Source organism: Gambusia affinis, linkage group LG15 (genome assembly GCF_019740435.1).
Source record: "Gambusia affinis linkage group LG15, SWU_Gaff_1.0, whole genome shotgun sequence".
NCBI lineage: Eukaryota > Metazoa > Chordata > Actinopteri > Cyprinodontiformes > Poeciliidae > Gambusia > Gambusia affinis.
The window spans coordinates 4847783-4868672 of NC_057882.1; the positions used below are offsets into that span (position 1 = coordinate 4847783).

General features: G+C 38.5%; 2 protein-coding genes across 5 annotated transcripts in view; one reads left to right on the forward strand and one right to left on the reverse strand.

Annotated features, from left to right (window-relative positions):
• The window catches only part of usp28 (ubiquitin specific peptidase 28), a 27178-nt gene extending 17951 nt beyond the window's left edge, over window positions 1-9227 (reverse strand). For 2 of the 3 annotated variants that reach the window (XM_044140804.1, XM_044140802.1), the window contains exons 1-5: window positions 9043-9227; window positions 7234-7308; window positions 6677-6797; window positions 6010-6097; window positions 1425-1587 (exon numbers count right to left, since the gene is read on the reverse strand). In XM_044140804.1, coding sequence (XP_043996739.1) covers window positions 1425-1587; window positions 6010-6097; window positions 6677-6797; window positions 7234-7308; window positions 9043-9087 — 492 coding nt within the window. In that variant the 5' untranslated portion in view covers window positions 9088-9227. The remainder of the gene's footprint in view (window positions 1-1424; window positions 1588-6009; window positions 6098-6676; window positions 6798-7233; window positions 7309-9042) is intronic. The other variant, XM_044140803.1, reaches the window with a different exon arrangement.
• Window positions 7315-19858, forward strand: htr3b (5-hydroxytryptamine (serotonin) receptor 3B). Of its 2 annotated transcripts, none has more exons than XM_044140805.1 (9): window positions 7315-8581; window positions 11061-11224; window positions 11850-11894; window positions 11990-12099; window positions 12343-12512; window positions 13854-14011; window positions 15491-15701; window positions 16641-16850; window positions 17294-19858. In XM_044140805.1, exons 1-9 carry the CDS (start codon window positions 8338-8340, stop codon window positions 17557-17559), a joined length of 1578 nt encoding a protein of 525 aa, XP_043996740.1. In that variant the 5' UTR covers window positions 7315-8337; the 3' UTR covers window positions 17560-19858. The 2 variants fall into 2 exon arrangements, with proteins under 2 accessions (XP_043996740.1, XP_043996741.1); XM_044140806.1 differs by lacking the exon at window positions 7315-8581 and adding an exon at window positions 10434-10497.
• Window positions 19859-20890: the final 1032 nt, after the last annotated feature.

A 20890-nucleotide genomic window follows, 5' to 3' on the forward strand; every position in this document is an offset into this window, starting at 1 on the left:
ATATTGTTAAAATTGAAAAGATATAGTACCACACTACTCATAGGAATATCATATCCCAGAATCTTCTTCACAGTTTCATGTACATTTTTCCAAAATTGGACAATGTTAGGACAGTTCCAGAATATGTGAGAATGATCAGCATTCATTGATCCACAGCTCCTCCAACACCTCATGTTTGTGCCCTTATATCTATTCTGGACTTTAGGCGTGATGAAAAATCGTATTAGATTTTTCCATGAGAATTCCCTCCATATCCGTGAATTGGTGGATGTTTGATGTGTTTCCCACATATCCAACCAGTCTTCATCTGAAATTGTCGCGTTAAGCTCTGATTCCCACTTTTCTTTTATATACTTAGTTGAATGTTTGTTCATCATCAGGTTTTGGTATAGAGTAGAGATTATTTTAATTTTTGTTCCACTGAATGAATTTATCACAATTTTAATCACCCCATTCACTTCCACAGAAGGATCCCACCTGATTTCTTTCTTATAATAGTCTCTCAATTGCAGGTACCTGTAAAATTCATGTTTATCTAAATTATACTTCTCCTTCATTTTTTGAAAACTCTCCAGCTCCCCATCTTTCTGAAGGGTATACTATCCTGTGACCCCCTTGCTTATCCATTGTTTGAACCCTTTATCATACATTGCTGGTTTGAAATCACTGTCATATGCTACCCACCTGAGCACTTTCATTTCTTTCTTTATCTTGTGTTTTTTTAATGTTTTGAACCACAATTCCAGTGCAAACACTGTAATTGGGTCCATGTATTTCTTGATCTTCTCATATCTATCTTCATCTCCAATAACACTTTGAATTGGGTATCCTCCAAACTCTTTCTCCATATCTTTCCACTTAGCTATGTATTCTGGTGTGCACCAGCATATAACATGTCTGAGCTGAGCTGCACAAAAGTACTCCCTTAGTTTTGGGAGACCCCTAGGGAACATGGGGAATTTTTTTTATTTTGCGTTCCCTCGCAAAACTGTACTGATCAGTTATGCGGCATGATTGAATACTGTAAGTCTTTCTTACGGTGGCCGCCGTACTTTCTGATTTAATATAAGGTTATGTAAGGTTTTTCCATGAATGTTAATATCTCGTTGTGAAATATCTGAAGTTTTATATCTTTTTTTAGAATACAGAGGCACCACAAACCTATGATATAAACAGAAACCTTCCGTAAGTAGGAAAGAAATATAAATACTGTACATGATGAGAACCCACGATCAAATTGTATATTGTATTTCTTTTTCTTTTTTCTTTTTACAGAATTTCTGCAAAGCTGAGGCGTTAAGTGGAAAACTTGCGCAGAGCTACTTTGCCACATAAAGTACATACACCCATTGGAAGCTTCTGTACACTACAAGCTTCTGGTTTACAGAAATGATACAAACGTAACGCGAGGTGTTCACTCTCACCTGGATGACAGCACTGAACCAGCAGGTGTTTCCTACGTTGCGGATGCCGACGGGCCAGTCATCCTGACGGATCCAGTCTGCAGGGCTGCACATCTCACTCTGCGCTTCACATCTCTTCCTCTTCATCCGTGCTGCATTTTCTTCAGCGCTGGCTTCCAGAGCTCTGTGGGACATCAAATTATCTTTCTGAAAACATCTGACTAACGGCTATAATAAACACAGGCAGGCTCTAAAATACCTTAAACAGAGAAGAGATTGCTATGTCACTATCGGCCCTCATTTGGTGAAACACCGGAACAAGATATTCCTAGCACTGGAAAAAAGTCTTGTAATAAAGTGACACTTCTTTCTCTGGTGTTTTTCCAGGTGATTTAAAAGACACTGCAAAATTGTGTCATCCACTATCTCATGCTCCATGAACCTCAGGGTCCATCCAGCAGAACAGGCCAATTTTTTTGTCAGATCCCTAAAAACCTTTTTGCTCAGGCTTTGAAGCCAGTTCTGCTGGGACATTGGCTCGTCCCTGATGTTTGCACAGATGTGTTGAACAATTCGCTCCTGTGTCTCTTCCAGCGAGTCAAGACAACAACGTGTGTTAGACCTCCTGATGCCTTCACACATCAACGACCTAACAAAAAGTCGGATCATATCCTCTCTCTGTTCCTCAAAGGCCATCTCCAGTTCTTCAATTTCTCTTCTCACTGTCATCAGTTCTTGGATGATACTGATCACAGTCTGAACCAACGAACTGAGCCCTAAACTCAGCTTAAGGAACGACATGGGGTCTTCATCATCTATAGGCGATGCGACAGCTATAACACGCTTCAAGAAAAGCATATCAAGTGCCTCGGCACACTCTCCATGAATGACCTTGTCGACTCCCATAGCCCGGGCAAAGGCCTGAGACACCTGGTTTCCAAATATCGCTTTCAGGTCACCATATTTGTACTTCTGGTTCCTGTGTACGTCCCAAACGAAATCAGAGAAAACATCTGGATCGAGGATGTGAGTCAGTTCAGTGAAACATAAATTTAAATGTGTGAACATAACTTGACAATCTGAGTTTTAACAAGGTAACCGGATCTTATAAAAACTGATCACCACTGGCAATATTAATGCGAGATACAAATAGTGCCGGAAATTCGCTCTTTGTCTGATAAGGGACTAAATACAATGTAAGATTTAGTCAGACTTTATAAAGTTCTCCATCCCAGTTAGAATTGCATAGTAAATGAAGAAGAGAAACATCACCTGACCAGATTAAGGACATCGAAAGTAAAGTCGCGGATGAATACCATTTTTTCCAAGACCCCAGTCCCAAAGGCGTTCAAATTCGGCGGGACATTTTTTCGAAATGCGAAGCGAGCTGGAGTCATAGAAGTAAGGTAAGCTTAGGGTGACCAGACGTCCTCTTTTTCCCGGACATGTCCTACTTTTCAGACCTAAAAAAATGTCCGGGGGGAATTTAAAAATCGTCCGGGATTTTGGTCAACTGCCTCAAAACACATTACATAGCTTACAGTGCATTGTGATTACATTGCCACTCCGTTCCACTACTCCATTCCAGGTTTCTTTTATGGCAAAGAAATCGGTAGCACACGTGTGTCCGCCGATTCTTGTCAGTAATTAGCCGTGTCCTTTGTTTGACGTGTTCGTGCGCACGTGTCCCGTTTCTGGTTGCCGGTGACAAATGCAATTTCACTGTTAAAGAAATTATATATATATATACTTGCATATATATGGGTATATACTTACTTGTATACATTTACGCTCTTGGTTTAAAAAATGGCTGGTCAGCTTATCTGTTATTCATAGCCAATATGATACAAATTGGTTTAAGAGGCACTGCCACACAGTTTTAGACAACTTATGAAAACTTTAAAGATGTCCATGTTAATGATGGAATGTAAAAAAAAAAAAAAAAAAAAAAAAATCTCTTGGGTGGGTATATATTGTAATGTTCACAAATTGATCAAATACATAAGTTTTAGTAATAATTTAGGCATAAAAACACTCATAAAACTTAGTATGACAGTGCTGTAAGATTTTAGTTCACTACAGTCAATTAGATCTTTGAATTTCAAAGATTTGCCTTGCCCCACAATGCTGTTACTGATTATTTTAAATGTTAAAAGACATATTTGTTTTGTTTTTCATAGATTTCTTTTATTAAGTTCATTGTTATATTGAGTAACAATTTAAGTTAATTGATAAGATAAAGTAAATATTTTATTTCTTTTACTGTCAAAGTGCAGCTCCCATTTAGTCAGTGATGATTCCTTTAAATTGTTTTAAAACCTTGTGTTATCATTAACCCAATATTTTGTCTCGTCTATCCTGAAGACAAACATGGAGGTGAAGCGCAAGATAATGGAGGCTGAAATGCAGAAGAAAGACCCAAATCATCATCAGCTGCTTGAGGATTTGATGGTTGCTACATTTTCTCAGCATAGGAAAGACATTGTATGAGATCAACCACACATCACAGAGCTCATCTCCCGATGGCCTGCTCTGTTCCTTGAGAGACAGGTAATCGCACAATTGATTTAGTTCCACCAAGAGATTTAGTGATTTAATACTGAGTTAACTGTGTCCTGACAAGTTTTATATTCTATCATCTCAGATTAGGGCAGAATTTACAAGAATTGTCACCAAAGACCTTCTGGAATCTTTTCTTGATGGATTTGATGGCCTGGTTCTGAGACTGCTAGAGGTCTACAAAGCAGCAACCAAATCTGGAAAGAAGCAGCCACTCAAAGACATTTTGGACTGCCTTGCAAAAGATGTGAGCAGAACTGAAGATGGCTAGAAAATAAGGCATAATTTGTTATTTTTGTTAAAAGATATTCATGTGTCCCCTTCCCCCAAGTCTTTTTAATTGTTATTTTTACATATCTCTGTTTTGTGTTGGGCCTTATTTTGCAAATAAGGTGTGCTGTCTTTCTTGGGTCAGCTCCTCCACTATTGGTCAACAGACAGGAAGGAGCAGAATCCATGTGCAGATCTGTTGACCAATAGTTGAACTTACCCAAGAAAGACAGCCCACCTTGAGCTGGTCCCCACAGCCAGCTGACATTAGAAAAATGTCTCTGCCCACCTTATTTGCATAATAAAGCAGAAATGCATAAGGTAAAGTAAAAACATGAGACATGTATAAGCAACTCCTGGGGGGGAAAAAAAAGAGTTTTTGGCAAAAAAAGGATAAAAATAAACATTTAAGAGTCATAAATGAATCTACAAGTAAAGGGTAAAAGCAAATTTTTTAAAATGATAAACTGTAAATTGTGCTAAAATCTATAATTTGTTGGAACTAAGGTGGAAAAATAAATATGGACATTGATGGTCAATGAAGTTAAAACATTAGGTAAAGTTCTTACTTGGTGCCTGTTAAGTGCATTTATTTTTTTGAGATTTTTATATATATATAATTGTTCTGTTTTTATTTGTCAAAAAAATGTTCTGTCTTTGTCAGTTTTGATCTTCTCAATAAATGTCAACACTTCTGCTTGTCTTGGACAAATGTTTTCTTTTACACTTGATTTAAGGCTTGTCTCATATTTGATAGAGAAAGATAAAAATAAATGTATAATTGAAATGGAAATGTATTTTGTGTAATTACTTTTAGGAAACTGGTAAACGTGGCATTATTAGTGGAGAAATGAACAAAATTAGGAAATGTTAGTTTACTTAAATTTAACTTGAGTGAAATTAACTCAAAATGGTTTTACACAGAAAAACAGCAAAAATTACTTTTAGTTAAGTCTTTATTTTGGACTGTTGTAACCATTTAACAGTCTCCCCTTCAGGTCAGCCTTATAAGTTTAGAGACATCATTGATGGTACTGAAATAATTAGCAATCACATAAGTATAGACAAAGCTCAATGTCATTTTCACAGCTGGTGGAGGGGTTGTTGTCAGCTGCTGCTGAAAGTAACTAAAAAGTTACTTGTAATCTAACTTAGTTACTTTCCAAATCAGGTAATCGGTAATCTAAGTTACTTTCTCAAGGAGAAATCAGTAATCTGATTAACGTTACTTTTTCAAAGTAACTATCCCGTCACTGATTGTGAGCAGAATACCAAATTGACTGATGTCATAAATATCAGTTCATTCATGGGAAACGGTTGAGTGGAAAAACTCAAACTGCTTTATTATGATTAAAGCTACTGGACATGTTAAAAAAAAAAAAAAAAAAAAAAAAGCAACTAGAAAGCTTTATATCAAAATTGGTCAAAAAGATTTTTTCCTGTCTTTCCCCTTTTGAAGCTGGGTGAGAGAATGGGCTTCACACACAGAAAAACATATTTTTCTCCCTGTTACCTTCAAAGAAACTGTTTCGTGTCACAAATTGTGAAACCTTATTTTGTAAAAAATAAACCAAAAACTTTTTTTTCTTTTACTGTTGGAATTAAATATTGCAAAGTGTACGAAAGTTGATTTTATTTTCCTTTTTTTTCCCTTTCTAAAACAAGTGCCAGTAAATATGAAACATTATGTATTTTATAGTCCTAATTGCTCTAAAACCCCAAACAAATGACATAATTCTAACTCTGAAAGAAAAACAGAGTAATTCATTAAACCTACCTGTTGAACTCACGCTCTTCTTGCTCAGCATTGTGGGATTCCTGCAGGCTGAGTTCAATGGCCGTCTGCAGTTCATCCTTAGGAAGTCCTAAAAAACCAAGAAACATCAGATAAACTTAAACCCAACATGTCTGCATTCGTGTCATGTTTGTTTAGTTTTAAAAATAATTTTTACAAGTATTTACTTAAATGTATCTTATTAAGGACTCTGTTTTTTACACTATTACCTACAAAATATGGCCCCTCACATATTCATGCCTCTTTTTTCCATTATCTCAAAATTAAATGTCTTTTATTACGATTTTATATGACAATTCAACACGAAACAATACATCATTTTAAAGCTAAAGAAAATAATACATGACTTGTGAAAAGTGTGGCATTTCTGAGCAGTTTGCAGTTTATGAGTTTACAAATGTTGTGATCTTCAACTTGGTTTGAAATCAGAGCTTATGGGTCAATTCTTCACTTTACAAAAATAAGAAGTAACCTTATAAATATCATGCTTAGAGCTTTCAATCTTTTTTTTTAAGTTGACACATTTCTTATAGAGTTTCAATTACAATATCAAGATCTTCCTTCATTCTGCCTTCCTATGCTGTTCTAAATTAAAACATGGACAACGGTACATCTAAAAGTTTTCCAGTCAGATATTGCCACGGTGCACCTCTCTGTTTGTCCCAGGTCTCTGCAGATGTGCCGGACTCCTGTGGCTCTGCAGAGTCCTGAACTACCACAGTCTGGGTGGTCAGTAGTCCCACCGCGTGTCCGACGTCCCCCTGGCTGGCCTGAAGGGGAGAGCACAGAGAAAACCTTCCCAGAAAACGACTCCAGAAAGGCAAAACGAACATCGTTTCTACTGCAGCTACTTGGTTTGAACCCAGTTTCTGTTTGTTTCAACATTCTGCAAAGATATTTCCAGCGTATTGCAGATCCAAGATGTTTAGATTGGATCTGCAACCTAAAGAAGGTGGTTATATGTTCTCAAATCTGGAAGACTTTTTTAGATTGAGAGGGAAAATTATCATGTTGAGAATAGATGGGGATAGACTCTTAGGAAAGAAGACTGAATCCTGAATCCATTGGATGTATACACTGATCAGATCTGGAGTTTGAACCAGACAAAACCCAGAAAGTACCCTGCTAACTGCTGCTGAGTGTGTGTGTGTGTGTGTGTGTGTGTGTGTGTGTGTGTGTGTGTAGGCGTGCATGTGCGTGTGTTACCTTCAGGGCTTTGTAGAGGACCTGCTGGTCCTGGATGCCAGTGATCTCCTTCAGCTGCTCCATCAGCATTTTGAGCTGTTCACAGAAAACAACTTGAGTTCTGTCCTGCACCACTCGAGTCCAGAAGCACTCTGAGGAATCACTGGCCCTGACCACAAACCACTTCTCACACAGTATTTGAATAGTAAATAAAGAAATTAGATATCACATTTGTTTACATGTTGCCACAATATCATCCCTTGTGTTTTGAGTTTGTGAAGGATTTAAAGATCAGATTTAAGCAGCTAAAAAAAAAAACAAGTTCTTTTGTCACATAATGGAGGGAAAAAAGCAGCTGAAGTCTAGAAAAAAGTCCCTCAAAAAGTCTAAAAACAATTTTTACGACTTAGAAAATACAACTGGGAAGAGAAAGGAAGTTGAAACCAAATTGTTACATCCACTACATCAAAATACACAATCATATTTTTCCTTTCCCCCCCATTATTATACTTTTAATCAGATGTTTTTCAAGTGTTTGTCTTTTAATTTCTTCAAATTAATCTTTTGATAAATATGCCTTTAAACTATTTTGGAAAGCCCAAACAGATTTATGAGATTCTGATAGGTTCATCCGCAACAAATGGAGGGGCAGATAAAGATGCATAGGCTGAAAGGCCACTCAGAGAAGAAGAAGCCATTCCTCCTGAAACAAGATAAAAACCCAGACCACAGTTTCCAAACAAAGTCATATTGTCTGATGGAAGAATAACTGAAGAATTTTGGCCATAATGACCTTCCTTACATTTGGAAAAAGAACAAAGAGCCCATGAGACCTTCATGCGAACAGACCAAACCAGGATTCAAACCAAGACTAGTCATCATTGCTACCAATTGTACCACTGCACAGAACAAACTGAGTTACCACAGTGCGGATAAATTCAGTATTTCACACCTATTTATTTTGTTCTTAAAGTTTTGAGCCTGGCTTCCAGTCATCTCCAACCCTTTGCAAACACAAACCACAATGCAGGAACCTGAGAGATGCACTCAATTTAAAAATAAATCACCTAATTCTGCACAGTGAGAGGCGCTAAATAAAGCTGGCTGTCCCGGCAGCAGGTGCTCATGTCATTGTATCACTCTCTCTCTCTCTCTCTAACACAGAGAGGAAGCCAGGACCAGGCTGACCAGACTTATATGGAGCCCAGGGGGCAATCTGAGACCCACTTGGTTTGCCTCTATTTTAGGGTACTGACATGGATAGCACAAGCTTCTGTTTATCATTCTGCTCACCAAGCCACCGGGCACCAGGGTGCCTCTTTTATCCTCCCATACACACACCACCAACAACCAAACACCAGTAATGCAGGTAAACCTTTTTTTTTTTAAACCTCACCTTAAGCAACACATGTTAAACTATCCATAGGCTGCATACAAACACCAAACAAGCAGACTACTTCATGCACTGAGCAGGAATAACTCCAATGACCTGTTAATTGCTGCAGTGACAGTAATGGATGACAGTTGAACCAGATTTAAACGTAACTCTCTGAAAATGACTGTAATTTAATGATGGGAAAAAGCCACCAGATATCATCCACACGTTGAACTGATGACATCTATATATTTCAAAAAAAGAGTTGATCAAAAATATAACCTAAGTGCCAATAGGCATACATGTTTAACACATGCAAGATGAGAACATTTTATTTTTAATATTGGTTTAGTAAGCAGAAAAAAAAGAAAGTTAAATTTGTCAAATAAAAGCTGAGTGGAGATAGATGTGTTGACGTTAGTAGACGTTAATCAAAGTCTCCATCATTTCCTCACCGAGTTCGTTGAGTTTTCTCCATTTTCACTTTGTTCAGCTCTCATTGCAGATTTAAAATATAAATAAATAAATAAAAATCTTGATTTATTCACGTCTTTTCCCCTCCAAAAAGTGCTCGCGACAGACCCTCTCTCTCTCTCGTTCAAATCGACTCCATCTGCCTCGCGCCGAGAGCGAGCAGCCAGCTGCGGTGCGCTTTCTTTAGAAGGCGCGCGAGGAAGGGCACGCGCACTGACAACCCAGTAACCCTATGAGCAGCAGCAGCTTGCTTAGGTTCTGGAGGCCATAGGGAGGCAGCGCGGCTCTCTTAATATGAAAGGAGGTTTTTCTGTTTCTGCTTCGTTGTTACGTATAAAGATGTTGAATCCTCTATCACACAAGTTTAATAAGTAAAAGAGGAAAAGACATCGGCGGATATGGAGACACAAAACAGTTCATTATAAATGTTCTTGGATTAAGATGGGAGCCCCCCCCCGTGCAAAACAAACAAAAAACAAAACCCTGAAATTCAATTAAAGTCGTCCAGTAACAGTGCCATGAACTAGTCACCATTATAATCCGAGGAGCCATTGTGATCTCAGGTCCGACAAAGAAAAAAAAAAAAAAAGGTAATGTCACATTACTTTTTGGAAAAAAGGCATAGATAAATATCTACTTTAGAAAATATTTTTGTAATTTTAAAGAACCTCCGCTCTATCTCTGCTTTCAGGTTTTAGAATAAAGTTAAAAAACATTTTGCAAAAAGAAGATAGATAGCTTTTTCTTTGGGATAGATAGTGATGCAAAATACCAAAAAAGCATAGAAAAATAGATATTAGAGCATACTAGTGGTACTCTCAGTGGTCATTCTTTATGGAATTTCAATGCCAACATTGCAGGAAAAAAAAAAAATCAAACCTGCATTTATTATTATACCTATATTTACAAATGTTTAGCTGGTTCTTTTTTATTTTTTAACCAAAATTTTAGGAACCATTGTGGAAGGTCCAAAGAACTCTGCACCTTGGTAAATTGCTAAATCTTGACTAATTAGTTAAACAATTTGACTTTGTCTGTTCTGTGGGAAGATCTCTGAATCACAGTTTTTCCCAGCACTGCTATACAACTCCTCTGTTATTATTTCTTGTATTCATTTGCAGATGTGTTAAAAAAGAACATCTGCACAAGCACCTTCCTAAATGACCCTATTAGTTTCTACAGCAGTGAACCAGCAGAACCTGTTTTTCTCTTTTCCTCTTCTGCCCGCTCCACTATCATTCATATCATCTTACCATCGCTGTGGGAAATCAATACCAAACCAAAATGCCTGCACAACACCGCATATTGTTCCTGAACGCCTCTCAGTTCACATACAGCTGAACGTTTTGTGGATATTTCTGCTGTTAACAAAGTGAACGTTTGGATGGCTGGTTCTGGCATGATGATTCTGGTTTGGATTGTATTGTTTTTATCAGGTAAGATTGTATTTTAAATATTTGTAGGTATGAGGCTGTAGAAATTAGTACCTATTGGTTAGATTTTAGATGCTTAGCTTCTACACAGAAATGCAAGTTAAAGAACGTTTTCTTCACGTTGTAACTTTAATCGGTTACATGGTGCTTCAAGTCATAAATATAAATATTAAAGCAATATAAATATTTATTTTGAGCTGCTCATTGCAGTTTAAGAAGAGTGACTGATTAGTATGTCAAACAAGCATAAAAACGTAAAGCATAACCCAGAATAGTCTATTTTACTTCATTTTAATTTTCCTAAAGCTACAGAAGCAAGACATTCTACGTACTAATGCAGTTAAAGTTTTAATACTCTAATGTAGATTGGAAGGTTTTTTTTTGTTACTCCATGAATAAAGTTTGCAACAATATCTCAGTGGCAGTTCTGAACATGATAGTGGCTAAGACATCTTTCTTCTATGAAGCCTTTCTCAAACTGGGGCCATTCAAAGTAACTAACCACATATACCATTATAACAGATGCATATTTATTATAGCTATCAGTATATATTTTTGTTTTATAGTAAATCTGGCTGAATGTGTGCCGGAGAAGCCAAAGAGATCCGCTCTGAACCAGCTGACCCGAACCCTGCTGAGGAAATATGACTGTGGAGTTCGACCTGTCCACAACTGGACCAGTTCTACTACAGTCTACATAGACCTCATAATGCAGTCTGTCCTCGACGTGGTATGTCACTTTAACAGGTTTATGTTGCTCTCTGAATTATTGTGGCCTGCAAGCTTTTGACAAAAATCCTTTGTGTACTGCAAAATGAGTTAGAGGTTGACATGATTAAAAGAAAATTAACAACTGAAGCACTGTGACGGTTGATTAGATTTAAACATTTCATGTCACTTTCTATAAAAAACTTTCTATAACTTGGGGTTATGATTTCTGAGCTTCAAGGTTACTTCAGCAAAACATCCAAACTGCTGTAAGAGAATCAACAGGTTGCTTTGTGAAACACACATGAAGATTTAGTGAAATCTACAGTATTGCGCTAAGAAATTTACTGGCTATTTTTATTTTCTGTACCTATAGTTTGCTTTTGCTAAACCTTTTGGTTACTTTAACACCAGGGTAACAGAAATCAACAGATTAGTTTCTGACCCTTAATGGTTGCCTGCTGCTTACTCAAAATAATACTTTTGAATAATCAGAAGCTACTTTTGGTTTCTAGTAATATCAGTCTACTGGAAAGTAAAGTTAATGATTACTTGCTGGTAATTCAAAAGGTTACCGTCACTTAATTTATCATCTATAACAACAACCACTGAGCGTTTTTTTTTGTTGTTTTTTTTTTGTTTCCCAGGATGGAAAGACCCAGAGCATTACTACAAGCATTTGGTACAGACAGGTAGATGCTCTCTTAACCATTTAATTTGTTTCTCATTGTTAGGTTTAGAAAAGTAAGCGTTTTGCCAGTCTTTAGCAGAAATCTGCTGTTTTCAGATCTGGAGGGATGAGTTCCTCGTCTGGGACCCGGAGGACTTTGATGGCATCACTGAGCTCTCTCTCTCTTCTGACGCCATCTGGGTGCCTGACGTCATCGTCACCGAATTGTAAGAGGAATGTTCTTGTTGTGCATATATATATATACTAATATAAAACCCATTATTATTATTGCTAGTTTCATGCAATACTCCAATTTTGTAGTTTATTTTTATTGAAAATTTTAAGCAGGAAACTCTGAGGGTAAATCAGCTGCAGCAGGTCCTGAGACCAAGTCTAAACCTTAAACTAAAACTAAACATGATGTGGAGAATTAACCAGCACAATTCCTCTGTTTCTTGTGCTTTTGTCAGCGTGAAAGAGGGAAAGTCCCCTCCCATCCCCTACGTTTACGTCAACTCGTCTGGTTCTGTGAGGAACTACCGGCCGGTCCAGGCGGTGCTGGCGTGCAGCTTGGAGATGTACGCCTTTCCTTTTGACAAGCAGAACTGCAGCCTCACCTTTCGCAGCTGGCTTCACTCAGGTTCGCCTCCAACTTCTGCTCCTGTAGAAGTTGGACATGATGTCTGGAAGATGAAAGATACTTATATCTTAGACCAACATGAATTAGCAAAAAGGAAAATTATTCATGGTTTTCAGAATTTTCCACATATCTGAAAAGTGTGGCATGCATTTGTTTTCACCCTCAGATGTTTGTTAGAGAAGAACAGAGACGAAGGAACCCAGCAGACAGGAAGACCTTCAGGAAACCCCCCCCAAAAAAACATCTGATGCTTACACATGTGGTACCTGATTGACCACGTGGTACCTGATTGACCACGTGGTACCTGATTGACCATGTGGTACCTGATTGACCACATGGTACCTGATTGACCACGTGGTACCTGATTGACCACGTGGTACCTGATTGACCATGTGGTACCTGATTGACTACGTGGTACCTGATTGACCACGTGGTACCTGATTGACCATGTGGTACCTGATTGACCACATGGTACCTGATTGACCACGTGGTACCTGATTGACCATGTGGTACCTGATTGACCACATGGTACCTGATTGACCACATGGTACCTGATTGACCACGTGGTACCTGATTGACCACATGGTACCTGATTGACCACATGGTACCTGATTGACCATGTGGTACCTGATTGACCACATGGTACCTGATTGACCACATGGTACCTGATTGACCATATGGTCCCTGATTGACCACGTGGTCCCTGATTGACCACGTGGTACCTGATTGACCATGTGGTACCTGATTGACCATGTGGTACCTGATTGACCACGTGGTACCTGATTGACCATGTGGTACCTGATTGACCACATGGTACCTGATTGACCACATGGTACCTGATTGACCACGTGGTACCTGATTGACCACGTGGTACCTGATTGACCACATGGTACCTGATTGACCATGTGGTACCTGATTGACCACATGGTACCTGATTGACCATGTGGAAGCACACATTGACATCATATGTGAAATATCAAATGTGTGGCATGTGTATTTGAAAGTAATTTCACATGTTAAAGTGACGTAAAAACACACATGTGAAAGTACAATGTACAATGAGACGTTTGAGTATTTCCATTTTTTAAAATCTTCCTATGGAGTAAAAAACGGGTGTTACATGTTACTATATGATATGATTTTCACATGTTATAGCACAATATTATGTCTCACATACTCCAACTTGATTAAATCGTTTTGACTACACCAAGCTCGCTGGTGCAGTCTGCAACAAAACGAAGGACACAATAGAGAAAATAAATTTTCCTTGCGTCCTGTTGTTGGGTTTCCATCTTGCCGCCTCTAGTTTTATTCTCCCTCCTGTTTTATCTCTCTCGGCAGTGAAAGAAATCGACCTGGCTCTGTGGAGGAGCGCAGAGGCCATAGCGAGCGATAAGAGGCAGTTCATGAATGATGGCGAATGGGAACTGCTGTCCGTTCCATCCCAGTACTGGCATATCCGCCAAGACGACGCCGACTACGCTCAGATCCAGTTCAACGTATGTTGAACACACGCATTTTCACCCTGAGAAGACCGTTTTTATGAAAGTAATTATAAAGGAGGACAATAAAATGGTTCACATAAAAAAAGAAATCTTATTTAATCTTAAGTTAATGGTTATTGCATATGGACGGAGTAAATGCAGTGTGAGGACTGATGGCTCGTCGTAAACCGTGGCCCTTTAAAACCGTGTAGCAAAGTGTAAAAGCGTGAAGCAATTGGCTGCGACCTTCACGGATTGAGCCACGGAGTTAATTCCAAACGATGAAACGGCGGCAGCGGCTTCTGGCGAGCAAAGAGACGGATGGAGAGAGGAGCTGATAGACAGGGCAGGGTGAGCAACCATAATGAGACTGTCTCAGTGGCTGCCTGATCAATGGACCTCTTGTTAGTCGAGAGCAAAATGGCTCCATAGCCCAGTGCAGGTGGAGAGCAGGGAGGGCGGCTGTTTATTCAGCTCAAAGAACGAAGGCTTCTTAGTAATGGAGCATTTCATGGCTCACTGTGTTATTGTACGGCTGGTGGCAGCTCCGTCCCTGTGCCACATGAAAGATACAGTGCTGGGAAGAAATGGGCCTTCTTACAAATTTAACCTGTTCAGACACAGTTAAATGTTTCAGATCATATGCTCGAAGCATTAGGTTGACCCTTTCTTATAAATAAGTTCAAAGTCATTGTTTTTATTTTTATTTTTTTTAGAAATATTTGAACCCAGGAACTTTTTGCTGCAACATTTCAATCAAATTTAGATCTGGCCTTTTGATTCAGCAACTCAACTGTTTGTTTTCATCCATTCAAAGGTCATCTTAATTATTTTGGATTGTAGTCCTGCTAAGAAAAGCAAATGAGGCAGAGCTTAAAGCTGCAGCATATACCTTTTAAAAATATATGTTTTTTAAACATTTGTTAAAACTGCCACCATGTTGCGACAGTATAATATGAGAGAGGTAATCTGTGAAAAGATCAATCTCCTCCCAGTTAAAAACAACCAGTCAGAGCCAGGAGGCGGTTCTTAGTGCTGTCAATCATTCTCATGTACATGCTCACCTATCTAAGATCAAAACATTTAAAAAAAATCAGAGATTAGAATTCAAAATCTGATCATTTCAGCTATAAAACATTTACACACATTGTCCTTAAAATGCCAACTTTTCTTTGAGGTGTGAATTTTTTAAATTTCTTTCAAGCAGAAACTTACTTTTACTTTGGCTTGCTTAATTTCTGACTGGTTTGCAGGAAGCAACCAACCATCATCATTTGTGCAACTTTAATTTAAACTCGTTGCTCCTTTTGGATTGTAAGCCAGAGATGTACTTTGATGTTACGGCTTGTTTTGGGAAATCAATGGGAAACTGCGTGTTTCTCTATTACTGAAAGTGTCACATGAGGCTATGGAGGAGTGGAGGAACATACCCAGTATAAATAATGCTTTCTTGTCTGACCAGCCCCTAACCCTGTGCACTTATGTTTTGTGCAGCTGCTGATCCGCCGGCGCCCCCTGCTGTACGTGGTCGGCCTCCTCATTCCCAGCATCTTCCTCATGCTGGTGGACGTGGTGAGCTTCTACCTGCCTCTGAACAGCGGAACGAGAATTGCCTTTAAGATCAGCATTCTGCTGGGTTACACCGTCTTCAGGGTCAACCTGACAGACGAGCTGCCTGCCACCGCTCTCACGACTCCTCTCATTGGTACGACGTCTCATCGTGTTAAGAAAAATGTTTTGTTTTCCGCATCAACGGATTTCAACAAAGTTTAAGTCCGTTTTTAAAAAAATAAAAATAAAAAAATCATAAAAACAAATAGGAATCTTGTAATCCTGACACAGTTTAAGGCCACAAACTGATGCAGGATGATCTGGATTTCTTAGCCTTTCTTAAGAAGGAAAAATGGGGAACAATTTGTCAAAGTTATATATCTTTATCATGTTATTCGTTAATTTGGAAATGTCACAGGTTAAAACTAAGTTGTTGTTTTTTTATTAGCAACTAGTATAGTTTCCAAACGAAATATTTAGCTACAATCGAAATAGCTTGCTAAATCTCTAAGTTAAAGTTAAATATTTTACTATCAAGCTAAATATTTAGCATCAAAGTAAATATTTTGATTACAAATTAGCTCTGAGCTAAATATTTAGCTAACATTCAAATTCACTTGCCGATAACCAGAAGTGGACAACCAAAATAAAAGCTCTGTCTCGTGATTTGAACTAACGTTCAGTTCATTTGCTAAATATTTAACCATAAGCTTGATAGCTAAATGCTAACTGCTTTCTTTCTCATTAAATATTTAGTTTGAGACTGAGATTTATTACTGACTGACAAACATGAAAACAACATTTTCTTCTTATGATGGGCTAACTAACCCAAATTATTGCTGTTCATTTTTGACTGTGACTTTGCAAATGACACTTCAAAGAACCATTGCAGTAAGAAGTCAAATGGGAAATTTAAGCAAAATTATGTGTTTAAAACCAAGAAACTTTTTAAAACTAAGTCACTGTAAGGATGAAAAGGGAAAATTGGTTGAATTGTTCTGGCAAACCCGAAAACACTTTTCTCTTCCTCTTTGGGATTATTGATCCGCTGAGTGAAATAACAGGGAGCCGATCGGATCCGATCTCCTTTCAGGTGTGTTCTTCGTGGTGTGCATGGCCATGCTGATGCTCAGCCTCATCAAGTCCATATTGGTGGTGAAGCTCCTGCATCACAGCGAGAAGGAGGTCAAGCAAATGTCACTGTCTGCCTGCCTGCTGGACCGCTACGGCTCAGCCGGCCACAGCCTCAGCGAGAGCGCTTTGACCTCCATCAGAACCCTCAACAACATTTACGCGCCTGGAGGTAGGCAATAAGCTTCGAAACCGACCACCTGTCAGCGGGACAGCAGAGATATCTGACACCTTTCTGTCTTCACTCGGCAAATAACAATAAAGTCAACAAACACCCCAGACCTTCTGTGGGGAGGTTCAGCCTAGCAAGAGACTTCTGCCATTTTCCATGGCCGTTTCGCTTCCCTGCATGCGTTTGGATTAAATAACAGGGATGAGGATTAGAGCTACTGAAAAACATGTAAAAATGCAGACTATTTTTCTCAGAATATATACTTTAAACTGAGAAATCTTACTCTAATCTCAAAATTCAGACTTTATATCTGACAAAATTAACATCAGAATTTTGAGAAAAAGTCAGAAATCTGAGAGTAATCTTTTTTTTTTTTTTTTCTAATGGCCCTGACCTTCATCTACAGAATCTGCTAGTTAAACCTTATTCTTACCTTTTCACAGATTATGAGCTTGAAAGCTCCCTGGAGGAAGACCTCCTGTCCCTGAATGACGTCCCAGATCCTCCCTCTGGCCTGGAGTGGCTCCTCCAGGAACTGGTTTCCCTTCGGATGGCTTTTTCCCAGGAGGACAGCGAGTCTTCTGCTCAGGCCGAATGGCTGTCGCTCTGCCTGCGGCTCGACCGCTTGCTGTTTCGCCTTTACCTGCTGGTTTTAGCCGTGTACACCGGCACGCTGCTGCTGCTGTGGGCCAGATGGAGCTTCACTTGAGCCAGCAGCACATAGAGGCCCCGGCTCCTTAAATACGATCACTGTTTGGTTCAATAACACTGATTGGGAAACTCATGCAGAAGTTTCCCAAAGTAATTTAGACAAACTCATTGTAAGATCACGTTTTAGAGGCTCTGAACTACCTTTTATTTCAAAAAGTGACTGAACAAGAGCTTTTTGATGCTCTCATTGAGTCCTTCTACAAATTTTAGCCAGTTTTGTTTTGTTTTGTTGTGTCTACTAAATCATATATTTTTAAATCAAGTTTCAATTGACTTGTTTTGCATGATTTGTAGGATAATCTGCAGTCTTAGTAGCCCTGGATTCAAGTTCAGACTTTGACACTAAGAAGCTAGGGAGGCACATTTTTGATTTAGAAATATTTATTTTGCAGAATCCAACTTTAAATTCTCTTTGGTTAGTCTTATTGCATGGAATTCCTCCGGGTTCTGCTCTCGATCCTGTTTAGTTTGTGTCTCATTTGTTTCCCTTTTCTTATATGAGCATCTCGGGGTAATGTAAGAAGCTTTTTTTGTGGTGAGTCAAACATCCATTAAGCATCTGCAGGTGACATAAAACGCTATTATATGTATTTTTTGCTTTAGCATTTGGCACAATTTAATAGTTAGACTCCAATATGTTTATTTTTTGTGTATTTTCATGTCATTTGCATAGAAATTTGTGAACCACTTTGAAGTGGCAGCGTAATAAAGGCAGCGTGTTATTTTTTACTACCTGAGATATCTCCAATCACCGGTACGCTGATGACATTCAGCTATTTGTTACTGCTGTACATTTTGAACCCTACAGTAGTGTAAAGCTTTTCATAAAGATCATAAAATTGTGATTGTCAGAGGTAAACAAAAACAAAATGGCGGCTCTTATTTGGTCGGCACCGAAGACTTATATCAAAAAGCAAACATCAATGAAGTCTCCTCCATGTGGGAGGATGAGGTACGCTCTCATGACACCAATCATGAATGTCTGGGCCTCAATTTCAAAATGATGAATCAAAAACATCACAGAGAGGCATCACAATGTTGGTGGCAGCATCATAATATGGGGTTACCTTTCCTCAGGTGGACTTAGAGGGTTTTTTGTTTTTTTTTTAACATCACAGATGCAAACATGAACAGTTAGAAATCCTGGAATCCAAACTTTATTTTACTCTTTTTATATTAATCTGACATATTTCATCCTTGTGTCTTCAAGGTCACTTTGGTTTAAACCAAATGAGTTCTTTAAAAGCGACTCACATTAAACTCTCTCCTGCTCCTTCTGTTATTGTTCCTGGTCCGCCGTTATGTTTTCAGACAGCAGAGATTCACTCAGAGACTCAGTCCAACCCAGAAACTCCCTGGAGACAATCCCTCACCGTCCGTGTGCTGTTACCATATCATTTTCATACTTTAATCTCCGTCCGTCCGCCACAAAACAGATCAGTAAAAACCATTAATATCTCAGCTGCTGCAGCTCTGCTCGCCGTTGGTTTTCTAACAGCCGTGATAAGAATATTAAAAGTGCATTTACAGGAAAGCAGCTGCTGGAACAATCCATGGTAACGCAATTCTGGAGATATTGGCAGTGGATCAGGTGACACTGTGTTATGCAATGAAGAACTAAGAATTTATAGCTGCTTTATACTGATTACTGTCTTAGCTCCAATAATAATAGATTAGAATTTATATTATTTGAATTTGTCTTGCCTTAAATATAAATCACAAGTTTTTAAAATTTTTTTTATGTTTTGCCTTTTATAAGACAAAAAAGACATTCTGCAACTGCAACTCCTGCAAGTCCTTCTGTGCCGCGATACTGCAACTTCTATCCTGCTGCAACGCCTGAGTCAAATGACGGGTTACTGAACAGACCTTGGCAAAAGCTTACTGACAACCCAAACAGATAATTCAGCTTTTTGTTAGAGGTACTTTGGAGCTTTGGAGCATCCAAAAGTTGCAGAAGAGTTGCAGTTGAGGATCCGATTTGCAAACCTTGGCTTTCATAGGCATGAGATTTTTCAGTCAAAATATTAGGTGACAGAAATGTTCTTCATGCTGAAATAAAAAGTTTAGTCAGTGGGACTTCCTTTGTGACATGCACACATTAAAAATCAACAAAAAGTCTTGATAAAATGCACCATCTTCAGAGATGTTTGAAAGACTAAGGAAACACAAATGTGGAAGGTCTTGAAGTTTTTTCTCCCTGACAGATTTCTCCTGCATCAGTTAAAATCAGTGTTTTTCATTTCAGAAAGTTGGTAGAAAAACAAGAGAAAAAAAAAGCAAAATACACAAAAAATTATCTCAGAATTTGTTTTAATCTTAAGATTTTATTACTACTCTTACTCTTTTTTTTCTTTTTTTTTTTTTTAAACAAAAAAGTAAGTTAAAATAATTGATTTAAATGTTATTTCTGATGGTCCTTTTCTGATTGGCTGTCAGTCAAATTCATGAAGCTGCTTTGATCCTCAAGCTACAAGCTATGGTAGGTAGCAAGAAATAGAAAAAAATTCTGACACGGAAACGACCAGAGGATCCAGCTCTGCTGCAAAAACCATGAGAACCGCGGGAAAAAATTTTAATTTTATCCGATTAATATAAAATATTATATACATTGAGAGTGAAAAGTTTATTTTTTGGTAATAAATTCATAATGTGTTATCTGATGAAATCTTCTGCCAGAGTTCCTGACCATTTAAAAATCAGATGGTATCAGGCAGAATTTATGCTAGATGGATGGAAAAATGACTGAACAGTGAATAAAAAAAACTTTCTAAAACTTGATGTTTCTTTCCATGTTTTGTAGCATTGTCTGTGGGTTTACAGTGGGGGTCACCAGCCACAGGTTAAAACTATTTGGGGGGGAAATTTTGGGAAGCCAGGTGCTAAATAACTTAAAGTATCAAAAACTGAGCTTTAATTTTATTTATGGGAGCCAAAAAAAACAAAACAAAGAGATACTGAATTTTACTTTTTAATGTTATAAATCATCTGGAGTAAAAAGTAACTTTTAATTGTGCAGCAGATGAAGTGGAATCCTGCCTAAAAGCCTCTAATTGATATTCATGTCATTCAGCTGCAGCAGTCATTTCTGACATGATGTATGATCTGTAGATGGACTTTCTGCTGCAGTCACCTCAGTGAGCTGCTGCTTTATGGAGCGGAGAGGTGGGGCTTCACACGGATACGCCCTGCGCTGCCCACTGACGCCAACAGGGTGTCATAGTGGAAGTGGGTGAAGTGATGCGTTAAGCTGATGGATATGGAGGATAAGGGAGTCTGAGGTCTTCCATCAGAACGACAGGAGAGCCGTCACAGCAGCAGAGACCAAC